Source organism: Sceloporus undulatus, chromosome 6 (assembly GCF_019175285.1).
Source record: "Sceloporus undulatus isolate JIND9_A2432 ecotype Alabama chromosome 6, SceUnd_v1.1, whole genome shotgun sequence".
Taxonomy (NCBI): Eukaryota; Metazoa; Chordata; class Lepidosauria; order Squamata; family Phrynosomatidae; genus Sceloporus; species Sceloporus undulatus.
This window is the reverse complement of record NC_056527.1, coordinates 86,652,985-86,680,928: the sequence shown is the minus strand read 5'-3', so window position 1 is coordinate 86,680,928 and position 27,944 is coordinate 86,652,985. Positions and strand designations below refer to the sequence as shown.

General features: G+C 39.8%; 1 protein-coding gene across 2 annotated transcripts; it reads left to right on the top strand.

Moving 5' to 3' along the window:
* Positions 1 to 92: 92 nt before the first annotated feature.
* MED1 (mediator complex subunit 1) lies at positions 93 to 27,676 on the top strand. 2 transcript variants are annotated; one of them, XM_042474304.1, is made up of 18 exons: positions 93 to 284; positions 1,690 to 1,799; positions 2,459 to 2,537; positions 5,633 to 5,687; positions 7,294 to 7,426; positions 7,767 to 7,795; positions 10,684 to 10,755; positions 11,745 to 11,819; positions 12,299 to 12,372; positions 12,676 to 12,765; positions 13,967 to 14,078; positions 14,794 to 14,918; positions 16,017 to 16,135; positions 17,689 to 17,890; positions 19,653 to 19,748; positions 19,867 to 19,972; positions 21,831 to 23,773; positions 23,943 to 24,115. In XM_042474304.1, the coding sequence occupies exons 1-18, from the start codon at positions 257 to 259 to the stop codon at positions 23,978 to 23,980; spliced, it is 3,486 nt and encodes a 1,161-aa protein (XP_042330238.1). In that variant the 5' UTR covers positions 93 to 256; the 3' UTR covers positions 23,981 to 24,115. The 2 variants fall into 2 exon arrangements, with proteins under 2 accessions (XP_042330238.1, XP_042330236.1); XM_042474302.1 differs by having other exon boundaries at positions 21,831 to 27,676.
* Positions 27,677 to 27,944: the final 268 nt, after the last annotated feature.

The following is a 27,944-nucleotide window of genomic DNA, read 5'->3' as shown; positions in this document are numbered from 1 at the left end:
CAGTTGGCTGCTTTCCCACTCGTTCGCGCGCTCCTTGCCCGCCCTTTCGCTCCTCCCTGTCCTCTTGAATCTCGCGAGATCTTGGAGGGACATCTCGCGAGAGTGGAGGTGGGATGGCGGTTGCGGGACAGTAAGGGGGCCTCGTTTCCCCCTCAGAACGGGAGAAGGGCCTGGCGGAGGCCTTCTTTCCCCGCCACATGAGGCAGAGTGGAGCGGGGCGGGTGGGCCCTCTCCCTCCCTGCCAGGCTCCTGAAGGATGAAGGCAGCCCAGGGGGCCGCGGAGGGTAAGTGAGGGATCCTTGCCCATAGAGGAACATGGGAGAAGTATTGCCCATAGGGAAATATTAAAGGATTCTTGCCCATAGGGATACGTTGGAAGATATTTGCCCATAGAGATACATTGGAGGATTATTGCCCATAGAGATACATTGGGGAACACTTGCGTATAGGGTTTCATTGGAGGATTATTGCCCCTAGGGGAACATTGAGGAATTCTTGCCCATAGAGAATCATTGGGGAATTCTTGCCCATAGGGAAACATTGGGGAATTCTTGCCCATAGGGAAACATTGGAGGAATACTTGCCCATAGGGAAACATTGGAGGAATACTTGCCCATAGGGGGATACTTGCCTATAGAGAACCATTGGGGAATTTTTGCCCATAGGGAAACCTAGGAAACATCTCCAATGTTTCCCTGTGGGTAAATATTTTCCTGTGTTTCCCTATGGGCAAGTATTATCCAGTGATTCTCTATAGGCAAGTATGATTTCCCTATGGGCAAGTGCTGTCATTTGTTTTAGCGTGGCCCCTGGAGACTACTGGGTGCCCCCTACATTTCACCTGCAGATAAATAAAGGTTGCCAAACCTTTCTACAAAATGTTAATAGGGGAAGGCAATGGCGAAGAAACTGGAGCCGCCTTCACCTTGACCACCTTGGTGTGTTTCTTGGGGGACATGGAGGCAGAGAGTTGATGATCTTCCCTTTCTTGCAGGGACTCAATTAAAAAAAAACCATCCTAGATCCAAAACACACTGCAGAAATAATCCAGGTTGACACTTGGACAGCTCAGTGCTATGGAATGCTTTGTAATTTCTTGTGACAGAGAAAGCTAAATATCTCATAAAACTCCCAGAATTCCATAGCATTGAGAAATGGCAAAAATGGGTTATTATGAGTATAAACAAAGGATGCAGTCATTCTAAACAGTGATGAGCTTCTTTGAACTTGATCGCTCCCTCATTCTGACTCTTAAGCTGCTGCTGCATTTGGCTCTTAAGCTGCTCAGGAAATTTCATCTCAGGTGAAGATGGTGCTGAGATTGGACTAGATGACCTTTGTGGTCACTTCCAACTCCATTGATGATGATACCATCCTTTGGAGCATTATGATGCAGACATGTTACTTTTACCACGAAAAGTTTCAGTCCCGCTGCATTCATATGGAAAAGAATGAGGAAATCATGCCATCTTCTGGTGAACCACATAATGTTGAGGCTGTTGCAAAGAAAACTAATGTTTGGATCATATTCCCATTATGTAAGGCATACTTAATGCAATGTAGTGGTATCTTGTGTGTGTGTGGGGGGGGGGTAGGTTCATGCAGAGAACATGATGAATAAAGTTATTTCTTTGAATTTTGATTCAAAATGTTATTGTACACTTGACTGACTTGCAATTACTGTCTCAGAATCAGAGAAGCTGAACAAGATGAGTTCACTTCTGGAAAGGCTCCATGTCAAGTTTAATCCCAACACCAGACCTTGGACAGAAACCATGAAGCTTGTCCGGCAAGTTATGGTGAGGGTTTCAGCATGGACATTATAATGGACATTGTTAAGTCTTCCTATTTTTCAAGAGCACTCTTCTCCGCAATTTGTGTGCATTTTCACAAAACGTACAGAAGCTTCTGTGTTGCATTTTAAAGTGCAGTCCCATTTCACATAGTACTACTGAGGATTAGTTCAGCATGGGAACTGAGAATGCATATAATGCTTCTCTGCAATTAAGCTCTGCAGAGGAAGATTGGCAGTAATAGACAATTAAGATAAGAAATCTAGACAGTCAACACTAATTGTTTTGTTAAGACATTTCCTAGTTCGTAAGAACATAGAAAGCAGCTGTTGGAAGTTTGTAATGAATAAATGAGAAATGAATTAGAAACAAGTAACAGTTCTCTTGCTACCATCTTTGGAGCGGTTCTAAGCTATTTTTGATCCATTGGTTTCGCACAACCTATGTGCCCAGTCCAGCAGTGTGAGGTATAAGAATACCATGCTGGGGTTTTCAATTTATAGAAGCTACTAAAGCTGCTTTCCAGGTGCAAAAAATGTCAAAATATGTTGGAATGTAGTTGAATGTGCCTATTTCTTATCTGTTTCTTCTCTTTAATACAATATTACTGAATGTCTCCTGAAGCCTTTTCTCTACTTTTTCTCCTCTGCAATTTCTGAATACAGGAAAAGCGAGTTGTAATGAACTCTGGAGGTCACCAGAATCTTGTCAGCTGCTTGGAAACATTACAGAAGGCCTTGAAAGGTGGGTTGCACCTTCACAGAATAAGAGCTGGAGGTTGTATATAACACAAAAACAACTCGCTATATTGATTGGCATTAGGATAATCAGAAAGTTGGACATATGAGTTGGTGCACCCAATACCCTAAATGGTCTTTATTTGAACAGGTTTACCCTGCAATCTAAGCATATTTATTCAGACGCATGTACCATTGTATTCAGTAGGACTTCTTTCCTTTCAACTTTGTTCATGATTGCAGCATTAATCTCAGTCCACATAAGTGTAAAACTTTAATCTCAGTCCATAATAGCTATGTAGCTAGTATGTGTGCTACTTTGGCTTGGCCCAACTTGAGAAGTTTAATGACTCAAACTACTGAGCACTGCTTCATGTCACATGTAATCTCACAAGCATAACCACTCACACCTTGCCTACTAATGATCAGACTCTTGCACTTCTGCATTAGCTATCTGCTTAAAACATGGTATGTCAAGCCTAGTAATTTAAAAGCTTTGCCTTGGACAAAATTGTGTGCTCCAGTAAGTGATAGGTTTCTGTCCAGATTTTTCCTCAGAGGGTTGCCTGCTGTGTATTTCACTGCTCTAGCCTTTCACTTTCCCATCACCCTGAACTGGGAGATAGTAATTCTGACACTTTTTAACATCAGGCATGATTGGCTCAGGCACCCTTAATGCATCCACAACCATTCAGCAACTACTGCCCTTATTTTCTGTGGTCAGGCAAGAGCTAGAGTTTCAGTCTTTTGTAACCACAAGTGGTTGTCAGGGGTTGACAAATCTTGGGTGGGCTTAATGAGCAGCCCAGAATTTGTGATTTATCAAGAGATGGGGTCTCGTCTCCAATCTTGTGCTGAATCTTGGAAATGCAACCTGAGATCGGGGGGTAAAAAGGAGCATATCCTCTATTCTTCACCCCCTCAGAACAAGCAGTGGCTTATCTCAGTTATTGAAGCTTCTGACAATGAAGTTCCTGCTTACAAAAATACACCTCTGTTTGCTTTCTGGGCCTACAGGGTAGTAAAGAGCACCAGCCACTTAGCAGATACAGAGATAAGCCTGCATGCTTGTGTCATCACTGTCCAGCTCAAAACTGAGAGAAAGAGAATTGTTTTGTATCCATCCTGTACAGAGCTAATACAAGAGACAGGTTTCCTCCAATGCTTGAGACTGAGAATGGGCAGGGATGGTCTCTTTCCCTCCATGACTATAGTGCTGAGTGAACACCTGTAGCTTGTGTCAGTTGCCAGAATGTGGAGACACTCCTGTTCCATGGCAAGGAGAGCAAATGAAATCGTTAAACTTTCTTAGGGCAGGCCCATTAAAGTTTTTAAATAGTTAATGGATACAGAAAGTTTTCATGCTTGCCTGAGATTGTTTGACTTACTTTGCTAGGCTGTGAAATCCCTTTTGGATTTTTGTTGTAATGGGGTTATGTGGGCAATTGACATCATCGCTCAATAAGAGCCTTTTCCCACATGTCAAGGCCATTGTTTTCCAGAGAGTTTCAGGCAGTGAGGCAAGTGAAAAAAAATTTGACAAAAGTACTGCAGTGCAGGTTAGAGTGTTTTCAGAAGCCTAATATGTGACAGTAGGAAAGTGTTTTCTGTTCACTTCTACGGTTGTATTTGCTCAGAATATTTGATTGCTAGATTGCCCCATGTAGGAGAGCTGCTTTTCCAGTTGGTGGAAGGATTGTTAGCAACATTGGTCTCAGCCTAGTGTATTGCTAGCACCCTCAGTTAACAGATACAAGTTTTCAGATTAAAATCGCAAATACCTGCTCCAATGTAGATGGTGTTTTAGTAGCAGAGTCTAGAAGAAATATGTCCAGAGTTTTCTTTTAGTCATTCTGTTGAATTGCAGTTCTTGATATCCAAGGATATGAAAATAATATTTTTTTCATTAATATACCTTCTTGATCCATGTTCGTCATGGCTCATAGTGCACTAACTAATGAGGCTATTAGTGGTCTTTGGAGAGGACACAGTGACTTGCTTCAAATGTCACCAACTGGTTTCCGGGGCTGTAGATGAGTGGTGCATGTTCCCTTCTCTTTTGCTTTAGTTGAATATTTCCTGTTTCTTGAACAAGGAAAACTGGTTTAGTGTCTCTTCTACAAATTAAGATCAAGCCATACTATGTATTGTGGAATCCTGGGATGTTGGATGCCCCTATTTAAAACAGGAGTGTGGAGTATATGATACAATTTTTATAAATAGGCACTTTTGAGTGAAAAATACAGATTTCCTGTTTTTCTCCTAATCAAGCATACATTCATTTGTTTAATTTATATCTCACTTTTCACGTAAGTTAAACACACATTGCAGCTAAAACAATACATAATACAAAAGTTTAAAAACCATTTAATAGAACATATTGTTAAAAATTATTTAAACATTAAAAGCCTTAAAGATCTATGTAAAAATTAAAAGATGGAAGACAAGCACATTCTGATAAGAACTGTTCTACACAACGAGTTAAAAGTTGAAAGCTTATCAAATTGGTTTGCTAGAGAGCAGCAGAGGAAGACAGTAGAGCCTCTCAGTAGAGGACATTTCATAATTTGAAGCAGCCACTGAGAAGGCTCTCCTGTGTCCTCCCAGGACACAATTGTAACAGTCATGGAATCAAGAGGAACCTCTTCCCAAAGATCTTAAACCTTGGGTAGATTCATATAAGGAGATGTGGTCTCATTAAGACTCCCAATTATAACTGAGGAACTAGGATTTAAGTTTTCCTTCATAGTCTTTTCGGTGTTAAATTATATCACTACTTCTTAGCCCTTTTCTGCATGATTAGAACAGATCAATGTACAAAAACACAGTTGGCCCTCAGCAGTTTGAAACAGTAAAATGAAAACAGAATTCAGTTTGAAACAGTACACAATTATGAATTAGTTTATAGAATCTACATTTAGCCCACTTTGTCCCAAGACTTCTGAATAACTCTTAGAAAGAGAATGGGAACATCAGTGTTGTTGAGTAGAAAACACTGGCGCTAATAGCTAAGGCCAAAAGCCAGTGTACATACTAATTTGAGTATATAAATTACATTTAAATTAACTGTACAAAGATTTAAATTAACTGTCTTCCTCTTAGTGACATCTCTGCCTGCCATGACAGATCGCTTGGAATCCATTGCTCGACAAAATGGGTGAGTCTTTGCCTGTTCCATTAGAGGTATTTCCCATTTTGCCAGAATCATGCTAGTCTCGCTGGTAGTTTCATTTGCTGCAAGAGACATACCAATCTGCCTGTAAGTATTCAAGTTCCAGTTCAAATCAAATAAATAAAAATACATTTTACACAGAAGAATCTCAAGATACCAGCCTTGGAAGCAGTCTTGCTTCCGCTGTAGGTGATATACAGTGATCTGGATTGTATGAATTGATCTTGCTTGCAGTGGTCCTTTTAAGGCAAATGGCAAATCAAATTAGTGATGTGAAAGGGGAAATTTATTTTGAAACATCACTGTGAAAGATATTGAATTAATTTCCTTAACTCTTATTGAGATCATCCAGAGAGGCCCTTCTCTCTGTCCCACCATGCTCTCAGGAACAAGAGAGAAGTCCTCAGCGGTTGCTCCCAAGGGTTGGAACTCCCTTCCTAGGGAGGCAAGGATGGCTCCATCCCTGCTATCCTTCCAGCAGCAGGTGAAGGCATTCTTGTGTGGTCAGGGCTTTGCAAATCGATAAGGTCTAGGAATGTTGTGCTATTTAAAAAATATTAAGGTTTGTATTGTAATATTCAATTATAACTTGTAACTGTTTTAACCTTTAAAATGGTTTAATTGTATTTCAAATTTTATATTTATACATTTTAATATTGTACTGTTTTTAAATTGTATTGTTTTAAATCTGCTGTTCGCTGCCTTGAGTCCCTATTTTGGCAGAAAGACGGGATATAAGAAAATGATGATGATGATGTGCAATAGTTCTTAACCAGTCATTGCTATTTCAGATGTGAGAATGAAGATAGGCTTCCTAGTTCCATAACAGATATTTTCTAAGATAGCGTAGATCTATTTTACTAGTACAGTACATTTGAGATAATATCCCCTACAACCAGCCACGTTTTTGTACATTTTTGTAATTTTTTATGCTTGTGTAGAGTTAGTAAAAGGCAAAGCTTTTATAGCAGCTTGTACTGATAAATTGTTTGAATTCACATGGGAATCAGAAATTCTATTCTATTTTATTTCTATTATATTTATCAAAAAAGGACTGGGATGAAGAGTGGAAAGAGTTGACAAAATAATCTGCTGAATATTGTTTTTAATTACAAGAGGAGAAAGCAGTAAGGCTAATGTAAAGCACAATTGTTTGAAGCTGCATTGCCACTATTTCCCATTGAAAACAACAGAGCAACATGACTTCTTTATTGCTGATTATAATGGGAACTAATATTAATATGAATTCATCCCATTGTTGTCAGTATTTGGTCTCCGGGGGTGTGCACATGTGTCTTTAATTCTTCACTCAACATATGGCAAGCCTATGAATTTCATAGTGTTTTCTTAGGAAGGGAGTAATCAGAGGAGGTTTGCCATTGCCTTTCTTGGAAATACAGCCAGCAGCATCTGGTATTCCTGGCTGTCTCTCATCCAAGTACTAAACAGGGCTGATGCTACTTAGCTTCCTAGATCAGATAGGATCTGATGCCTTCAGTGTATTAAGGAGCACCTGATAATTAACTTAAATACCACTGGTATTTGATAATATTTTCCAAATTTGAGTGTCTTTTTCTTCCCTCTGTTTAAGCCTTGGATCTCATCTTAGTGCAAATGGCACAGAATGTTATATAACATCAGATATGTTCTATGTGGAAGTTCATTTGGATCTTACTGGACAACTATGTGATGTCAAGGTAGCACATCATGGGGAAAATCCTGTGGTAAGTAGAACACAAGATATACTAACCTGCCCAATTAGATCTCTACTTTTGATTGTATTTTCTCTGGACTTGTGTTTCCTCATTGTTTGTTCAAGTAGGTCTAGACACTGGGAGATTTTTTCCAACCTTGGGAGGGAGTTAGTCCTTTGTCCATCTGCTATATAGCCAAGACATCCCGTCAGGCTCTATGGGGAGATACTTGGCTTCAGAGGAGTAGTTCTGTCTAAATGAAGATGTCGTCCACTGTTGTTATGTGCATCTTAAGGATGTGCCATTTGAACTAGAAAATCACAACAACGTTAATTGAATTTTAAGATACATATCCTTTTTTTCTTGGCAGAGTTGTCCAGAACTGGTGCAGCATTTAAGGTGAGTAATATATACATTTCATTGCTGATAATCCCTCTTTCCCATATTAGGTTCCAATGGTGTTGTATGGCTATTGGTAATTTTTTAGCTTTTGGTAAAAATTTCTCCTACAAAGGAGGAAAAATGACTGGCTCTTCTGATTCATTCCAGTAAGCAGGAATGTGTAAATATAACTCTTGTATGTTTACATACTGGCTTTTTAATTTATTTTGGGTTTTTTTGGTTACTTTAAATGCTGTCTGGAATATTAAAGTCCATATCTACTTTGTATCACTATGCCTTTCAGCATTGGAATTACAAAGAACTAAAGACTGCAGTGGGGCTCCAGTGGGGCTTAGATTTTAAGTCGAAAACAAATAGAGTTGGTTGATAATGATAATAATATTTATTTATTTATTTATTTATTCATTCATTCATTGCCCACCCAATCACAAGGAATCCGGGTGGGTTACATCAATAAAAATACATAGAGAATAAAATAAAATAAGAAAAAACAGAGCAACATAAGTCACAGTAATTCACAGTTAGGCCTGATGGAGTTGGGCCTGTCTTTTTCACTCCCTCCCAGACCTCATGATGACAGTTGGCATAGAAGGAGGGCTCTTCTTCTTGAGGCTAGCTAGCTCTAATGGAGATTGGCCTGCCTTTTCGTTTCCTCCCAGGCCGGATGATAACAGCTGGCATGGAGGGAGGGCTCTTCTTCTTGAGGGAAGAAATTAATTTTAATTAATTTTAATTTAATTCTTCTCATTAAATTTAAAAGAAGAATTAGTGGACAAAGCGACATAAGTCACAGTAAATGGGGAGAGCAACTAGGTAGGGAATGCCTGCGAAAGAGATCTGCCTTAAGAGCCTTCTTAAAGGCTGTAAGAATAGAAATGTGGTGGATCTCCTTTGGCAGGTCATTCCAAACGTTCAGCGCAGCAGTGGAGAAGGCCCTCTGGGTAACTGAGGTTAGTCTAGATTTTTTTGACTGAAGTAGATTCTTCTCCAAGGACCTTAGTGTGCGGGACAGATAGTACGGAAGAAGGTGTTCTCTTAAGTATTTATGATCTGGGCATACACAATGTTTTTAAAGTAGGATATTTTAAACAGAAGACTATCAAACAGATTTATTCCACTTCTTTATCCTTTGATTCTCAGCAGTTTTGTTTTCTCTAGATACTCTCACTACTATTCCAAAAGTAATGCTTTAAATTGGTTATTTCTCGTTTCTTCTCTATACACTTCTGATAGATAACAACTGTTGTCAGTCGTTTGTTGCTTCATTGTTCTGGAGTACTATACAATCAGCTGAAATCTTCTCTCACATGAATGAATAGTATACATAGTCACACATCCTACTCTCATTAACCAGTGGTATGCCAATAGTTTATATACATCCCTTTCTGTCAAAAAAGCATTGAAGACAGCAAATAATAATATAATGTACATTAAAATAATCTCAGTGAAAACACAGTGTAGAAGCAAATTAAATTAAAAACACAATAGCAAAAGGCCTAGCTAAAATGCAATTGGTTAGATTTGCTTCAGCCCCAAACCAGTTTATATTCCAAAGGCCTGCCAGAATAAAAATGTGTCTGCCTATAGCAAAAGGACAACAGAGAATGAATTAAACTGGCTTTCATTGGCAGGGAGTTCAGTTTGGAAGAAGATGCTCTCATATGTTCCTGTTGAAGAGGTGTCCACTAGGGGCAGCATGAGAAGAAAGTGATCATCTGAAATCTTAAAACCTAGACAAGCTCACATGGTAGAATAGTATTTCAGATACCTTCCCCCAAGTCTTATAAGTCTCTATTGATCATAACCAGTGTTTTGAATTGTGCCAAGAAACAGATGATTGGTCATTTGTAACATGCAAATTGCATGCCCACTGAGTACAGTGCTCTGTGTAAGGCAGATAGCATGTATACTCGAGCCCCATTGGAAATAACGGGGCTTGTGCATGATGCGCAGTGTGCACACCACAAGCGTTCATGCCATTAAAACTTCCATTGCACAGTTTTCAGCATGATGCAGGCACACTGTACTTTTCAAAGGCATTCCCATTCAGAGTGTGTTACCATAGTCAAGATGGAATGTTGCTATGTCATGTAATAAATAATAAATAAGTATGTGTCACCACAGCTAGTGTAGACGTCTCCAGGAACAGTTACAGTTAGTGCAGTACTGTACTGTCATCTGTGCAAATGGAGCACTGAACATCTAGATTGAGGGCTGAATCCAGGCATATACTCCAGCTGTTAGCCTGATTCTTCAGGGAGGACATAACCCCATGCAGCATGGTGATTCCCTGTTCATTGATTTGCCCTTCAACTAGCCAAGAGGCATCTCTGTCTTGCCTTGATTAAACGTAAATGTGTAACCCTCATCTAGTCCATCACTAGCATCAGGATCTGATTCTTTCTATTTAGATTTTTTAAAATCCCTTTTCTCCATCCCACCCCCTTCACAAGCGTGGTATGTGGGGATATGAGAGAAGGCCTTTTCTGTACCTTCCCCTATACTCTGTAATTCCCCAGGGAGACTAGAATGCCCCTTCCTTGTTGGCTTTCCACCAGTAGACAAAGTCATTCCTCTTCAGACAGGCATTTAAAGCAGAAGGTTTTTTAAAAATGAGCTGGATGTTGTATTCTTTTAAAGTATAGTGCGCCCGTGTGACAATAAAACATGGTGTGCACACCCATAATAATAGAGTTACACCATAAAAAACTGGCCCCACAATTTTGAAAAATACCTCCACATCTTATTCCTGGCAGAAGCCTCAGAAGGATGCCATGGCTGATGATACCTGAAGCCACAAGTGCATCCAGTTAGATTATTTTAATCATGTGTGGTTCCTTTGGATTCTCTGGAACTTAACTTAACTTACTTTTCTTTCCTTACAGAGAGAGAAATTTTGATGAATTTTCTAAGCATCTTAAAGGTCTCGTGAATCTGTATAAACTGCCAGGTGACAAGTAAGCATTTAATTTCATAATTTCTGTGGTATGGAAACTTCCTGCAATTTGGCCAAATATTTATGATATTCTTGTGTGCACTATTCATCTGAATGCACACCTGCTCCTATACTTACTGTCTACTTCACTCATTTTTTCTCCAACATTGCCACTATGCTTCCTGGTTATCTCAGGGAGTGGAAGCCAACAGCCAGTATGAAAAGTATAAAGTACATATGAGGGCTAATACAAGTTTTTTTTTTTTAAAAAATGGGAGATGAACAGAATTCTGCAAACATGGCTGGATCTCATCTTCAGTTTTTTAGGTGATTTTTAAACTGAAGTTTTGTGGTTAGTGGTAGATCAATTTGTAACAGGGAAAGATGATTGCAATGAACTGTAAAAAGTGCTGATTGAAGTCTTAATGTTATAGTCTCTGGTTCACCTAGTGTGGAGATGCTGAGGTCGCAGCATGGCGCAGTATCACCAGAGACCATGTTGACTTTTGCTAGAGCATTTCACTTGAAAGTGCTTCTTCCCTCTGTATGAAAAATAAGCAGAGCTTCACTGGAAATACATTTAATAAAGTACTGTCTTCCAGTCAGAAATATTCTGGAGTGATGAAAGATGGCTCTCTATATGCTGCTTTTCCTTCCATGTTTTTCTCCAAGTATAAATGGAGATCACATTTGGAGAGCATGACAGTGATAAAAGAAGCAGATCCAACATTATGCTAATTTATTTTATCTTTTTAATATGGGATCTTTTAGGAGGAAAAGGGTATAGGCTATTTGAGCTCTCAGTTGAATCTTTGGCATGTCAGCAAACTTGATAAGCTGGAAGAGGTCTCTTCCTTAGATCTTGGAAGTCTACTGACAGTCATATAGTAGTTGTGTTCATTAACAGTGCAGTCCTGTACATAACTGCCATTGGGTTCAGTAGAATTTACTCCCAAGACACTGTTATAAATGTTCTTTATCCATTTTAAACAAATCTTTTTTTCTCTTCAGCAAACTGAAAACTAAAATGTATTTGGCTCTTCAATCCTTGGAACTTGATCTTACAAAGATGGCAGGAATGTACTGGTAAGAGCATTTTGCCACATTGAGGTCAGCTGTAATATAATCAAGAAAATGAAAGATTAGGTTTGGAAGGAGCAAAATTCCTCTGAAACATGGATTCACTAGACATCCTTGCATGCGTTGCAACCCATTTCATTACATACATACTTTCTTCAAGCACCATAGTCCACAGAAATGCATGCCTTTAATATGTTATGAGACTCTTCTTTGTTTCTGCTGCAGCAAAATATCACTGCTCCTCATGGCACTTCCACAAAGAAAAAGTAGTTACCCCTTTGTAGAGTTTTGGCTGCAGTCCTATACATATCTGGAAGTAAAATCCATATAGTATAATAGGACTGATTTCTGAGTAAATATGTTTAGGATTGGGCTTAGTGTCATAGTTTTCAGTTTAGCCTGTAACTTGTCCAGTGAAACAAGATCTTAAAAGATTGACAATATCAGTTCTCTCCCAATATGTTTCTGATTATGTCCGCTTGTAGGCAAGCCACCAACGCAAGCCCTTTGGACAAGATTCTGCATGGCAGTGTGGGCTATCTTACCCCAAGGAGTGGAGGTAAGAGACATTTTATTCTAAAGAAGATGGATGGCAGAAATAAAGGTAGATTCTCTGTTTCCCCTTAGCAGTAGTGCTAATGTTTTTTGAGAAATAACTTGTGAAATGATTGATGCTTGGGAAATAATCTGTCCAAGCCTTGTTCCCATACTAGTCCCTTATTTAGATTAGCAGTGTAGTTTAGAATGTAGTTTGCCATAAGCAAAAAGAAGCTACACCTTGATTTCACTTGGTGTTCTGGGAAAAAAAGTTCTTAACAGTTGCCTGGCTTTGTTTTATTACATTTTCAATTTCCTGTTCCAGGTCACCTGATGAATCTGAAGTATTATGTTTCACCATATGATTTGATTGAAGATGGTACTGGAGCACCTGTAATTCTGAATGAAGGCAGTGGTATGCATTCTTTATCAGATATTTCTAGCCATAGCTTGTGTTTCTAAAAGTGTACTCTGAACATGCTGTGTATTGCTACAAGGTTTTGCTGTGATCCCTGGGCTCAGTAACATGTCTCTAATATTAATGGGCAAGTGAACACTATATTTGCACATAACAGTATACTCTTTTTTAAAAAAACAACAACAACAGAGCTAGGAGTAAGAAACTTGTAGTTGCTTCCCTCTGGCTTTCTAATTAATATTGAAACTAATGCATTTTGGGCCAGTAGTGTCCTACATCCACTCTAACTGCTTATGTTGAGGCAAAATTTTCAGTGGATCTGCCTATATTCATCTTGCACATTAATCCCAAGCCATGAATTTGACAATTTGCTTGGGGTAAACAGTAATGGCTAAGCACCATTTTAAACTGACTTGTTCCCCTTATGACCACATCATCTTGCTTGTCAGTCCATTCATTTTCTCCCTCTTAAGTGCTAACTCTATCACAACTTGCAGCTGTTTCAAACTAGGGAAATGCAGTTGAAGGGTGTTAAACATTCTCTTTTAATTTAAGGCTTTAAAGTATTTGCAAAATATTTGTAACAAAGTATTTGTTTTGCAAGCTGAGAAACAATGAAGGTGGCTCTATTTGGCTTAGTTTTCTCTACTCAAATAAGTGGAAGACATAGGCGGGATACAGACTGCCGCTTTGCGGCGGCCTCCCGCCGGCGCCATTTGCTCCGCGCGGGAGCCTCAGCAGCCAAACTGCGCGGCTCCCGCGTGGAGCAAAAAAGAAGCTCCATTTCGGAGCTTCTTTTTGTGGCGCCTTTATGATGTCACGAGGCACCGCTGGGGCATTCACGATGTCATAGGCGCCGTGACACGTCTGGACGCTATGCGTCCAGTACGTAAACATGACGGCCCCCATGTGGAAGGGGCGCCGCCATGTTGTACGTATTCTATACGTACTAGGGTTAGGGGGGTGCGGAAGCACCGCCCCTTCCTAACCCTAGTACGTATAGAATACGTACTATATGGCGGTTTGTATCCCGCCATAGCTCATGTAAGGATACCATCCTTCATTGAAGCACAAACTTCATATATCCCTTTTCAGGATTGCAGACTGAACCAGTTGTGCAGTATCCAGTTGTTAACTCTTTGCAGTATAGTGTGTGTTTTAATCTTGAGGTGTTTGAACAGTTTTGACTTTTTTTTAGTTCCTCGATACTTGGGCATGAATGTATGTGTTACAATTGAAGGAACGTTGACGATGAACAAGCTTCCAATTGCTCCTCTGATTATGGGGTCTCATCCTGTGGACAACAAAGGGTAAGAAAATATCACCATTTATACGTTTATAAGAGCTTGTGTTATTGATATTGTGTTATTGTGATGAATTAAAACGATTTCTTAAGGTTATCAGAGGTGAACAAAGCACAGAATCATTCTCTTCTTCATAGTAGGTTTCCTCAGATTCCTACCTGCCATTTTTCCCTTTAAGTAATATTTTGATATGTAGGTGAGAGTAGACTGAACCAACAGAAGCTGATTTCCTTAATTCAGAACAACTTTGCAAAAGAGAAAAATATCTAAGGACCACTAAATCAGTGTGGTTCAAATGCAAGGATATGCTTGCCATCTTGGTTTAAGTAAGACTTATCCCTACTATTATGTTGGATTGTATTCACAATATTTGAAGAAATCATGTTATCTATGCTGTATTTTGGTTTAATTAGAATTTACAATCAATATGTTTAATCAGTATAATTAGAATTTACAGGAACAGATTTCTGTAGATGCATCACAAACTCACAGACTTCATTAATTTATTATAAAAATCAGTATCACACTTTTCTAACCAAAAGAGCATTCATAGTTCACAATAACAGGACAGCATAAATACGTTGGTCATATCAGCCTTCCTGAAGTTAAAAGATCACAGAATTTCACAACATCACTTAAGAAAGAACTTTCATGATTATCTAGAATTCTAAATGCTTTGGTGGGATTATAAATACAATACTATTAATCCTTTCTCTTTTAGGACACCCTCCTTCTCCTCAATCACTAGTGCTAATAGTGTTGATTTGCCAGCATGCTTCTTCTTGAAATTTCCAAGGCCTATTCCAGTATCTCGAGGTTTCATTCAGAAACTTCAGAACTGCACAGGTAGGTCATGATTTCAAGTAAGAGTTTTTCTATTAGCAGTAATGTATTTAGTGCCACACTTTGATGACAGGAGGGCAGCAGTCAATGCATTATATATATATATATATATACACACACACACACACACACACACACACACACACACATATATATATATATATGTTGTTGAACTAAACAGTGTTTTTTGATTTTTACATAACTAAGACTGTATTTCTTATTTATTTGTAATTTCCATAATGAAGGAAGGTGTGTGCCCCTCTCTGTTTTCCTCCTATACTTTTTGTGGCCAGCTAAAAGCTAATTTTGCTAGTGTTTTGTCAAATTGCAATTCTTTCTTCTTGTATTTAATAAAAGCCAAGCATTTGAATTGAGTGTAATCATGCAGCCTTACAGATGTTTTGAGACTACCATTCCCATCCTTCCTCACTGTCAACTATACTGGATAGGGCGCTGTTGAGTCCCAACAACAGCTGGAGGTTTCCATGATTCCCACCTCTGCTCTAAATCTCTCAAGACTTAGGTGATATAGAGCAGGTAAATGTGAGAAAGTCTGATTGCTAAGGGAGAAATATGTGGGCTTTCTCAGTATGCAGCTGGGCTTACTCACAGCCATTTTGCCTTTAATATTTCCCATTCATTCTTAGAAAGGTCCTGGCAGGGATATCTTGTTAAAATATATGTTCAGTGGAATAAGAGGTACATAAGGAAGCATTTGAGTCAGTGATACTGAACCTTGCACCTTCTGGTGTAAATCTGGGGGGAAACTAGGAGCTTAAACCTATGTTCTCCATGTGATTATACAGATTTGTGTTAGCAGTAATAAATCAGTAATTCCATAGTCCTTGGCGTCCCCTTTGCTGAAAAGGAAGGAATGTGCATATGTGTTAAAGATAAGTAATGTCTGAATACTTAACAATAATTCCACACAGTAATAAACTTCTCCCATATGGTGAAATTGTCAGTTTACACTAAAAACTATTGTAACTAATACTTTAACATTTAATGTGTGGTAACTGTTTTCTATTTTTACATGAGGACATGGGTCAGAAGTGATGCTCATGATTTGTCTTTATCTTTCCTCCCTCTCACAATCCTCAGGCATACCGTTGTTTGACACCCCTCCCACATATGTCCCCTTATATGAGCTGATTACTCAGTTTGAGCTCTCGAAGGAAGACAATGCTGGACCATTGAATCACAATATGCGCTTCTATGCAGTAAGTTTTCAAGTGGAAAATGAGAACAGAAGAATCTCTTTTATGTCTTGTTTTTCTAGTTATGATTAATCCCTTAGCTAAATCCTGTCCTCTTCCAGAAAGGTTAGGATTTAGCTGTAGAAAAATCCATTTTCTGTGATCAAAATAATCTAAACTCCACATCAGTACAAACTGAGAACATAGCTTCAAGAACTTCAGGAGATAACAAAGAACTGAAAAAAACCTTCACAGACTGGGGTGGGGGCACAGCAGGGCTGCTGCTGCTCAGGGCTTCGGCTTTCCTTGAACAGGAGTGGTTTGGGGCTCTCAAATGTTGCTTTTTTTCTTTTCCATCTTATGAAACTTTCTGCTATTGTGCTATAATGTGTCTAACCTGAATACCTCATTGCTAGATAGTAAAAGAAGTGTGTTGTGGGGGATGGAGTATCTAACCTTGCAGTATGTGCCCCAGTGATCCCAAATTTTCTTTAAGGAATCTATAAATAATTCCTTCTCTCTTCATCATCTTGCCTTTTTTTATATTTCATGTTCATTCCATGATTGAGTTGCCCTGAACCACAGACTTTATCTGAAATCTTATAGCCATACTATACCTACTTAAATCTCATCATCTCAGCTGTATAGAATTGTTTTGTTATTTACAAGAGTAACAATTTTTCTGTCATCTGGATGAGTTATGTCCGAATTTTTTTCTTCACCTTATGGCAGTTATAAAAGCTGTCTGCTTGAAAACATTGGAGAAATCTTGGATTAAACATATTTCTGCTTGGGCATCAGTGAGCTCCTCTCTTTCTGGAGTTTAATGTGACACTGGAACCTGATTTTTCAGGCAGTAATAAGATTTATTCTAGTATTTTTTCCTGTTTGACTTCAGTGTTGTGTTGGTCCTGCAAGCTACAGGGACATCTTTAATATTTATTTATTTATTTATAATATATAACATTAACTATTCTATGCAAATCAATGCTTTCTTTTTTGGTTGGCTTTGGTTCTCCTGCAGACTCTTAAACAAGTGTTTTTGCCTTCGGCTAATTCCATGTGTTACGCCTATTATCTGAAATGTCCCCCAAACACATAGAAAACTTTTTCATTGTTGCCTTTTCCTTCCAGGCTGATAGGCACCCAATTCCAGTTTTCCTATTAAAAAAGTAATGTTGATAAGCCCATTTCCCCTCATCAAGGGTGGGTTTGATGTAATAGGACCTCGACCTAATAAAATGAGGAAAATACTTGGCTTGGTAGTGCAAACCCACTGAGTGACCTTGGACAAGTCATACTCAGAAGGTGGCAATGGCAGCCCCCCTCTGAAGAAACTTGCCAAGAAAACCCCATGATAGAGTTACCATCAGTCGGAAAAGACTTGAAGGCACACAGCAACAACACACCTATTCCCCATAACCCATATAATTAATAAAGGAGAACTTTAAAAAGTAGGAAAAATAGCTTTTTATTCCTTCAAAAGTAGTGATTTAATTTGCATTTCTTGTCTGTATATGTTTGTGTAGCATTCATCCATATTTTACTAATAGTGAGATTGTTTTTTCCCCTATCAGGCTCTGCCAGGACAGCAACACTGCTACTTCCTCAACAAAGATGCCCCTTTACCAGATGGCCGGAGCCTTCAAGGAACTCTCCTGAGCAAAATTGCTTTCCACCATCCTAGTCGAGTTCCTCTCATCCTCAATATGATCAGGCATCAGGTAGCCTACAACACACTGATAGGCAGCTGTGTCAAGCGAACAGTCTTAAAAGAAGGTGAGTTCGGTCTACAAGGCATTTTTTGGATTCTTTCTGTGGACCTCAATGATGAGTGTTGTTTAGACTGAGGCAAGAAGCATGCAGCCTTCTAGTTGTTGTACTACCACCAGCCCTAATCAGTATAGTCAATGCTGGGAGTTGCAATTCAGCAGCATCTGGAGGACTGTACGATTTTCACCCGTGATGCAGACAGTTGTTACCAGTTGTTTACCAGATAAGCAAAAGGTGAGAAATAGAAACTGTGATATAATTAAGCCAACGTTTATTTGTTGCATCTCCCTTTCTGACAGTCACGAGTTGTTGAAGTAGATTCTTAATGCTACTGTAGCCTTGAATGAAAGGGCTGAGGAATATGTAGCCCTGCAGATGCTGTTGAACTCCCGTTATACCTTGCCATTTGCTGTGCTGACTATCCTAGGTTGGGGGGGGCATATATTCCCCATACTTGTTTGTGTCTAAGAATATATTCAATTCTATATGTGTCTGATGAAATGTGTACAGTCGCCCCTCCATTTTGGACACCACCATCACCCCCCGCAAAAACGGAAAATCACTGATATTAAAGCCCCATTGGCTTAAATGGTGGTGCACCCCTGTGGGCACCTCTGGGCATATGCCACGGGCACATGCCCTATTTTGTTCCCCTCATTTTATTTTATTAAAAGCAAATAAAACCCAAATTAAACCACATGCATCTTTGTCATGTCGCTGTCCCATTTTTCCTTAGTGCAAAGGGTAGCATGTGCAGGGTTCTCTCATGTTATCCTTAAGGCATCTCTGGGGTGGGTATAGTTGAATGACTTTCTTGTCTATTAAATTTACTGAGTTTGAGCTTTGAGTTTGCACAGCTCACATTAATGTCATCCATTGTGCCACAGATTTATTAATGTGTGGCTCAGTGTAAAAAAAAGTTTTCTGGGTGCTAGATGGTTGTTAATTCCAGTTCAAGTGGAGGAATAACCAAGATGCAGTATTTCTTCAGATTTAGCTCCTTAATATATCTGTGCAGGATTGACTTCAGGAATAAAAAGTGATATGTCTCTTTACAAACAATACCATAGATTTGGTGCAAAGATCAGACAAAGACCTGACTGGGCACTTTGTTCTAATCACCATGAGAATATTGTTTGAATTGTATCTAAGAGCAGTTGAGATGTAGTGGGGGGTGGGCGAGGCAAGGAGAACAAAAGGTGAAGACATTAAAAATAAATGATAAATAAGCAAACAGGAAGATTCAAATTAGGCTTCTCAGATTTCATTATCTAGTGCCCTAAAGCATCAAAGATTTTTAAAAATTATTTATCTATTTAAGGGATTTATATCCTGCCTTTCTCCCGAAATGGGATAATGTTTTGTAAGCTTGTGTATATTGAGGCAACTAGATAAATGAGTTGACTGAATGTCAGGCATGTTCCACAGAGAGGACTAGGCAGATCCATAGGAAGAAGAAAGGTGTTATGTGTACACATGGTATACAGGATAATTCAGAAAGAATAGTGCAAAACCGAGTAGGAACAGCTTTAATTTTGAACAGTTTTTTTATCATCATTTATTTGTAAAATTTTCAGGAAAAAACATTTCTATAAAACTTAATTATATGCATATTTATTCAAAAGTCTCATTTAATTCACTAAGATCCAGTCATAGTGCTTAAATGTGTAGTAGTACAGTAATAATAATTTTTTAAAAAATTGGTTTTTAAGCCCATACATGTCCATGTAATAGGTATTTGCTAAATTAGCTTATTATGTATTTTCAGATTCTCCTGGCATTCTCCAATTTGAAGTCTGCCCTCTCTCTGACTCTTGTTTCAGTGTATCATTTCAGCACCCTGTAAATGACTCTTTGGTTTGTGGTGAGTTGCCTAGGCTTGAACAAGGGTTGTCAGAAAAAAAGATGGATGTAAAACTAAGGGTTGGATGGAGACATCCATTCTCAATTTAACACTCTTCTATGAATCCTCTATCTTTCAGTGGTAATGGATGTACAAGATTCTACCCATGTGAATTGCAAATTATACAAAGGGCTCTCAGATGCACTCATCTGCACAGATGACTTCATTGCTAAAGTTGTTCAAAGGTACGTCATGCTTCTTAAGCTAGAACAAAAGCTGATCTTCAGAAACTGTGGGTTAAATATAAACCCAATTATTCAGAAGTGTTCTTAAATGAAAGTTTGATGAAGGGAAAAGATCAGAGGTAATTTCTCTAATGATGATTTGTTCTACAATATTTGTTCATGTAAGGTGTACTGTTTCTTACATTGTGTTTTTCATGGTGCCTGTAGGTTATAATAACAGAACAGCCTCTCCGTAATAGAACCTGTGCCTCACTAAAGAAGAGCTGTATCTTGTGCTCTTATAGTATGGAGTGCTAAACTGGTTTTAACTAACTACTTCAAAGATTATATTCTATCATTTGACACCTCGTCTTCCAGCCAGGATCAGCTCAGATAATCTTTACTGTTTTTCAATAATCAGTCAGTAACCAATAATTCTTAGTTAGGTTTATGGTACAGTCTGCCCTCCTTATCGGCAGACTTGCCATCTGCGGATTTGACCATCTGTAGATGTCAAGCTCATATTTTCTTTAATGGTAGCGCATGCACGTGCCGCACCACAATTAGTATTAAAGGGGGAGGAGGAAGCAGAGGCCTCCTGCTACCAGCCGCAGGTGTGAGCAGCAAGGAGAGCTTCAGGTGGCCAGGGCGGAGCTGGCTTAGCCAGCCAGGTGGGAAGGAGGATGGATGATGGCATTGGGGACAATGTCACTTAAGCATCTGCAGATTTTGGTATCTGCAGGGGGGGTCAGAACGGATCCCCATGGATACCGAGGGCCAACTGTATTAAAATAAATCTATCCATCTCCATCTCTCTTGATTATTAATTATTCCTAGAAATGGATCAGGTTGCTGCATTTTGTGTATTCATATACTGATTGTCTGTCACTTCTTGCTCTACTACCTTTGAGAGTGTGCCTTGTTCTAAAAGATTTCTTGTAAGTCAAACTATATGGAAAATAATTGTTTTCAAGTTTGCACTTTCACACCAGTGGAGGCAGATTCACTTTCCTCCTTTAAATCAGTTTTCTGGAGTCTGAGCCTGCTGTTTGACCATGGATGGGAAATATAATTGTTTCCCTTCAACAGATATCATTTCTGTGTAGGACAAAATGTGTGTAGTGTAAGTGCACTGTTCTGTGGACAATGCATGCATTTTATATTTTGCTGCTTGCAGTTGCCTATGACTGCCCAGTACCTGTGCACACTGTGAAAAAATGTGTGTTTTCCCCCTGTCATTGGGGTGTATATATGCATTATACACATTTTTACTTAGACTGAAATTATGCCTGTTAAAAGTATGTGATCTATAAATTAGAGAAATGAGATTACAAAGAATAAATTGTTCAAATCCATGTGATTTTGAAATGATATAATTTAGTCTGAACTTTGAATTTGTGTTTCATTGGTGAAGAATATACATATGAAAGGCAAAGATTACTGCCATGCATATATTCTGTACTTTATTTTCTCCCAATGTACATTGGATAAAATTTTCTGTAATATTTTATAATATTCCTTAGGCCATGTTCAGTTGTACATTTTTAATGTTATCAGACTCTTAATAGGCTTTAAATTTGTTCTGTTCCTTGAATGAAAAGAAGGGCAGCAGGAGCACATTCCCAGGAAGGAAGAAGTAGGAGGGAGGTGGTAAAGTAGAGTGTCCTGCCTTTTTTCCCAGGAAACCAGTGTCACACCTTGAAAAGTGTACTCACTTTGACTGAATGTACAATAAGTATATATTATCCTTCATTCTTATGTTTGGAAAAGAGAGCTGTGTACATTTGTTCATGATGGGGGCATCTTTGACTATCTATTGAGAAATTACTACAGGCAAGGATGACATGAAACCAATTTTCCTACATGTTGTGTCTTACAGATGTATGTCAATTCCTGTGACCATGAGAGCCATTCGCAGAAAGGCAGAAACAATCCAAGCGGATACACCAGCCTTGTCCCTCATTGCTGAGACAGTTGAAGACATGGTTAAGAAGAACCTGCCCCCTGCCAGCAGCCCAGGTTATGGCATGACCACAGGCAACAACCCAATGAGTGGCACCACCACCCCAACCAGCACATTTCCTGGGGGGCCCATTTCCACCTTATTCACCATGAGCATGGGCATAAAAGAACGACATGATTCAGTGGGCCATGGGGAGGACTTCAGCAAAGTATCTCAGAACCCTATTCTTACAAGCTTGCTACAAATCACTGGCAATGTGGGCTCCAACATTGGCTCCAGTCCCACTCCTCCACACCACACACCTCCCCCTGTGTCATCTCCAGCAAGCAACACCAAGAACCACCCCATGCTTATGAACTTGCTGAAGGACAATCCAGCTCAAGATTTCTCAACTCTGTATGGAAGCAGTCCGCTTGAAAGACAGAACTCCTCTTCTGGCTCTCCTAGGATGGAAATGGGACCAGGGACCAACAAGCAAAAGAAGAAAAAATCACGTGTTCTAGTGGAGAAACCCAAACATCAAACTGAAGATGACTTCCAGAGAGAGCTGTTTTCCATGGATGTTGATTCACAGAACCCTATCTTTGATGTCAATATGACCACTGACACTTTAGATACTCCCCATATCACTCCAGCACCCAGTCAGTGCAGCACTCCACCAACAACCTATCCACAGTCCATGCCTCATGCCCAGCCCAGCATTCAGAGGATGGTCCGACTCTCCAGTTCAGATAGCATTGGTCCTGATGTTACAGATATTCTTTCTGATATAGCAGAGGAAGCGTCTAAGCTACCAAGCACCAGTGAAGACTGTCCTCCTATTGGAACACCAGTAAGAGACTCATCCAGTTCAGGGCATTCTCAAAGTGCCCTATTTGATCCTGATGTTTTTCAGTCAAACAACAGTGACAACCCATACACCGATCCAGCTGACTTGATTGCTGATGCTACTGTGAGCCCAAACAGCGACTCTTCAAATCAGTTTTTTCCTGATGGTGTTGATTTCAACCCTGACCTCCTGAACAGCCAGAGCCAGAGCGGTTTTGGAGAAGAGTATTTTGATGATAGCAGCCAGAGCGGAGATGCTGATGACTTCAAAGGTTTTGCACCACAAACGATAAGTACTTTGGGCGTTCAAGTGCTGGGGGGAGATGGAGGGGAGAGTAAGTTCAAGGCAAGTAGCCAGACGGACACAGTCGACTTTAGTATAATCACAGCTGCCAGCAAGGCTCTGGGAGCCTCTGATGTCATGGAGCATCATAGTGGAAGTCAGAGCCCCTTATTGAGTACAGGAGATTTGGGAAAGGAAAAATCACAGAAACGAGTCAAAGAGGGTAATGGATCTGGGAGTTCTTTAACAGGCCCTGGGCTAGATGGCAAGGGTGGAAAACGCAGCCGCACCCCATCCAGTGATGGGAAAAGTAAAGAAAAGGTCCAGAAGCGAAGGAAGGTGGAGCCAGAAGGCAAATCTCCCTCTCATAGTTCATCCACCAGGCCTTTCACCCCACCAACAAGCACAGGTGGTTCAAAATCTCCTGGAAGTTCAGGCAGGTCTCAAACACCCCCTGGGGTAGCCACTCCTCCCATCCCCAAAATCACTATCCAGATTCCCAAGGGAACAGTGACTGTTGGCAAACCCTCCCATGGGCAGTACACAAGCAGCGGCTCAGTCTCTTCTTTGAGCAGCAAAAGTCATCACAGTCATTCCTCCTCCTCCTCGTCCTCTTCCTCCTCATCCTCCTCCTCGTCTTCATCTTCCTCATCGACCTCCGGCAAAATAAAGAGCAGCAAGTCGGATGGGTCTTCCGGGTCCAAGATGAGCAGCAGCCTCTACTCGGGCCAAGGCGGCTCTGGATCAGGTCAGTCCAAAAGCTCCACCCAATCAGTGGGCAAGCCCGGGTCCTCCCCCATCACAAAACATGGCCTGAGCAGCGGCTCTGGAGGTACCAAGATCAAACCTCAAGGGAAGCCTTCATCGCTTATGAACCCTTCCATGAGTAAACCAAACATTTCTCCTTCTCATTCTAGACCCTCGGGCGGTTCTGACAAGCTGGCCTCTCCGATGAAACCAGTTCCAGGTACTCCCCCCTCGTCTAAAGCAAAGTCCCCAATTAGTTCCGGTTCTGGAGGCTCGCACATGTCTGGGACAGGATCAAGCTCAAGCATGAAGTCCTCTTCAGGGATGGGATCCTCCAGTTCCATGTCCCAGAAGGCACCCCCTTCTTCAAATTCTTCAGCAGGATCTTCATCTTCCTTTTCATCTGGGGGTTCTTCCGTGTCCTCTCAGAATCAGCATGGGAGTTCCAAAGGCAAGTCCCCAAGCAGAAACAAAAAGCCGTCTTTAACTGCTGTCATTGACAAACTGAAACATGGTGTTGTCACTGGTGGCCCTGGTGGGGATGATTCCATGGATGGACAGATGGTCCAGGGTTCCAGTTCCTCAAGTCACTCCATGTCTTCAAAACACAACCTGACAGGAAGTGAATTGCAGGGGAAACGAGAAAGAAGTGACAAGGAGAAATCTAAAGTTTCTGTTTCAGGAGGGTCATCTGATTCTTCCAAGAAGACATCCGATTCAAAGAATGTTGGAAGCACTGGAGTGGCCAAGATAATAATCAGCAAACATGATGGTGGTTCTCCTAGCATTAAAGCCAAAGTCACCTTGCAAAAACCTGGGGAAGGAGGTGGAGATAGCTTAAGACCTCAGATGACCTCTTCCAAAAGCTATGGATCACCACTGATAAGTGGGTCTACTCCAAAGCACGAGCGCTGTTCTCCCAGCCACAGTAAGTCTCCTGCCTATACTCCCCAAAACATTGACAGTGAAAGTGAGTCGGGATCTTCTATAGCAGAGAAGTCCTATCAGAACAGCCCCAACTCTGATGATGGAATTAGGCCTCTTCCAGAATACAGCTCAGAAAAGCATAAGAAGCACAAAAAGGACAAGAAAAAAGTAAAAGACAAAGACCGGGACAGGGATCGTGACAAAGAAAGGGACAAAAAGAAAACTCACAGCATTAAGCCAGAAAGCTGGTCTAAATCTCCCATCTCTTCAGAGCAGTCTCTGTCTATGACAAGCAATGCCATTCTTACATCTGAAAGGCCGTCCAGGCCCAGCCCTGATTTTTCGATTGGGGAGGAAGATGATGATCTAATGGATGTTGCCCTGCTAAGAAATTAAAAATAATTGGGTGGGGGGTGGAGGACAGAGAGGGTGTTTAATTTGGGAGTTTGGGGGTTTTAAATATATAAATATACATATATATGAGTGCATAGCACTCGGGTGAGTTAAATTTGGAAAAAATCCAAATTTGAAAATTGGGAAAGCTTCCTTAATGCAGAAATTTATTTTTCTAAGCTCTTAGAAGCTGAAATAGGTACACTTACATGCTTCCGGCTAATAGATTAAAACTCAAGCAGGTGCTTAAACATTTTACCCATTTTAAGAGAATCAGATTCTTCTTTGAATGTTTTAAACCATTTCCATTTTGATTCATTAAAAAAAATATTTTTAACATTTAAGATTTAGCTTTCATTGGCTTTTATCCTTTTCCCACTGAAAATAATTTTTGGAATTGATTTAGTGCCTGACACCATCCCACTTCCCTAAGGTGCCAACCATCTTCTTTTACAAATTATAACTATAATAAACACTGTGTTCAACACCTCGCACCATTTGGGGACTGTCATCCAAACAGTGAAGTATTTTGATCTGAATGTGTTATACCTTTATAGTCATTTGATTTGGAACATTTTTCTTCATCCCTGTGAAAATTTTGATCACTTTCATTGTATGTCTTCTTTCATGACGTCTTCTGTATTATAATTCAGTAGTAATTACTGCTGTATTCTTCAACTTGCAGAGAAGAGGAAAGAGTAGTTTTGGTCAGAGTTCAGTTGGTGTAATGTTATAGGTTTAAACAACACTCGTAAGAGAATACTGTAAAAATAAATGGGAGTAGTTCTCTGTTGCCTCAGTAGATCCATTATGGGAGAACCACAGCAGCATTGTTATCTCATGGGCTTCTAAGACTCCCCTTTAGAAATTATTATCTTTCCTAAACCATGAGCAAAGACATCCTATAGCCCCAAATGCACTGTCTCTGAAGACTGTTGCCTCATGCCCAGATTCTAGAGAACAGAGCAGCTATTGATCACACAGAGCACAATGTGTGCACCAGAGTGCACCAAACTCAGGATTGACAATGTACAGCACTCATATGATAATTGACGACGCACACTTAAATGTGTGCACCTAGCAAAGTATTAGAGTATATTTGCCCAACATAAATTCTCTGTAGTGGCACACACACACACACCCAATCTGTGTCCTCCTAGATGTGTTGGAACTGCTACTATCACTATGCTAGCCTTCGGTGACGGGTTTTGTAGCCTAATATGAACCAGATTGGGAAAATCTGCTACAATAGGTTTAGTATGCAAGGCACCTAAATTTTGCAATTTTCATGATTTGCATTCCTGTTTTCATTGTTTTCAGAGCAATGAAGGGGGGGGGGAACTCAGAGCAAATTACATTATTTTCTCACTGTAAGGGATTGGTTATGGGTATGCGAGACACAAAGGCCTACGAAACAAAGGTGATTTAATTGTGATAGCCCTTACTATGAAGCCAGATCACAAGATTTGTAATTCTGTATCTACTTAGGTCACAGTAAGTAGTTGTCTATTTAATTGCCACAGTATTATTTTCACTTGGGAAATTTGGGTTCTGAGAAACATAATGTGCATTTCATCAAATGGGGAGCTCATTGTTCAAGAGCCTTGAAAAGGCTTACTCTATCCCACCAGGAACATAATGATATTTGCAGAATGAAGCACTTTTTATAGTGGTTGGTATCTTCTGTCATTCACATGGACTTGTGTTTTCAGGGTTTAAGGCTGTGAGAAGCAAGGGAATATAATGAGTCCCAAGTGTCTATTTTATCAAATACTACTTATGGAGATACTGGTTCTTGAGCCGTGACCCTGTTAGAGCTTTGAAAGTGGTTTTGGTCCCAAAGTCAAACATCATTCAGAATTATTTCTGTTACACTTCCAAATGGGTAACTCTTGGTTTAATAGCAGGCTCTTTGAAGTGAGACAGAAATGTACTTCTTATGCATTGCACCAAATGTGCAGTTTCCAGTCACAGACATTTTGCTAAGCTGCTGTGTGGAATGAGAGGGTTAGCACAGGGCTTCTGTTCCCATATGTACAGAGTATCTAAGTATATCAGTATGGGGTAGTAACATTGCATCCTATAGGATCCAACTCTGCACTTATCAAAGTCAAATGTGTTCAGTACAGCTGTGAAGCCTGAAATCATCCCAATAAATTCAGAATAATTTTGAATGTTATCTGTTTTAGAAATGGAGAAAGGCATTCAAGTTTCCCCCATCAAAATTTGAATACTTGATAGTACCTTACAGGGTTCTGTATTAAAAGATCTTACATTTATTTCTACAAATGTATTTCACTGTTCACAATATTTTATATCATTCAGTATTGTAAAGGCAGACAGCAGTAGGGGAAAACCAAACCTTTTACTCTCGGAACTGTTTAGATTACAAGGTGTTTTTCTTCCTTTTTTACCCCCATTTCATGTAAATAGTATTGTCTGTACTCCTTCTTTGTGAACAGTTGTGTAAATGCTGCTGGTGATTCATGGAGGTGGGGTGTGTAATCTTACTGGAGGAGTATAATCTGAAAATATTTCAAATAACTTGTTGGTTTTACATGGAAATAAATTTGTTTGGTAGAAACATCTGCTTCATCTCACTTATTGCAATTAATTGTATTTTTTAATTGGAAGAAGTTTTATAATAAAGTGCTGCTCTGAAGGGAGAATTGAAACACTTGTTAATAGTCATGTAGCATTAACTGATAAATGAGGATTAATAATAAAAAGAGCAGCCTGCTTTCTAGGGGTGTTAGTCTAAAGAACAGAAGAGCCTCTATATATGTAATAATCTTAGTATTACTTGCACCAGGCAGGAATGGCTAGTTTGTACCTTCCCAATGTTGAGCTGC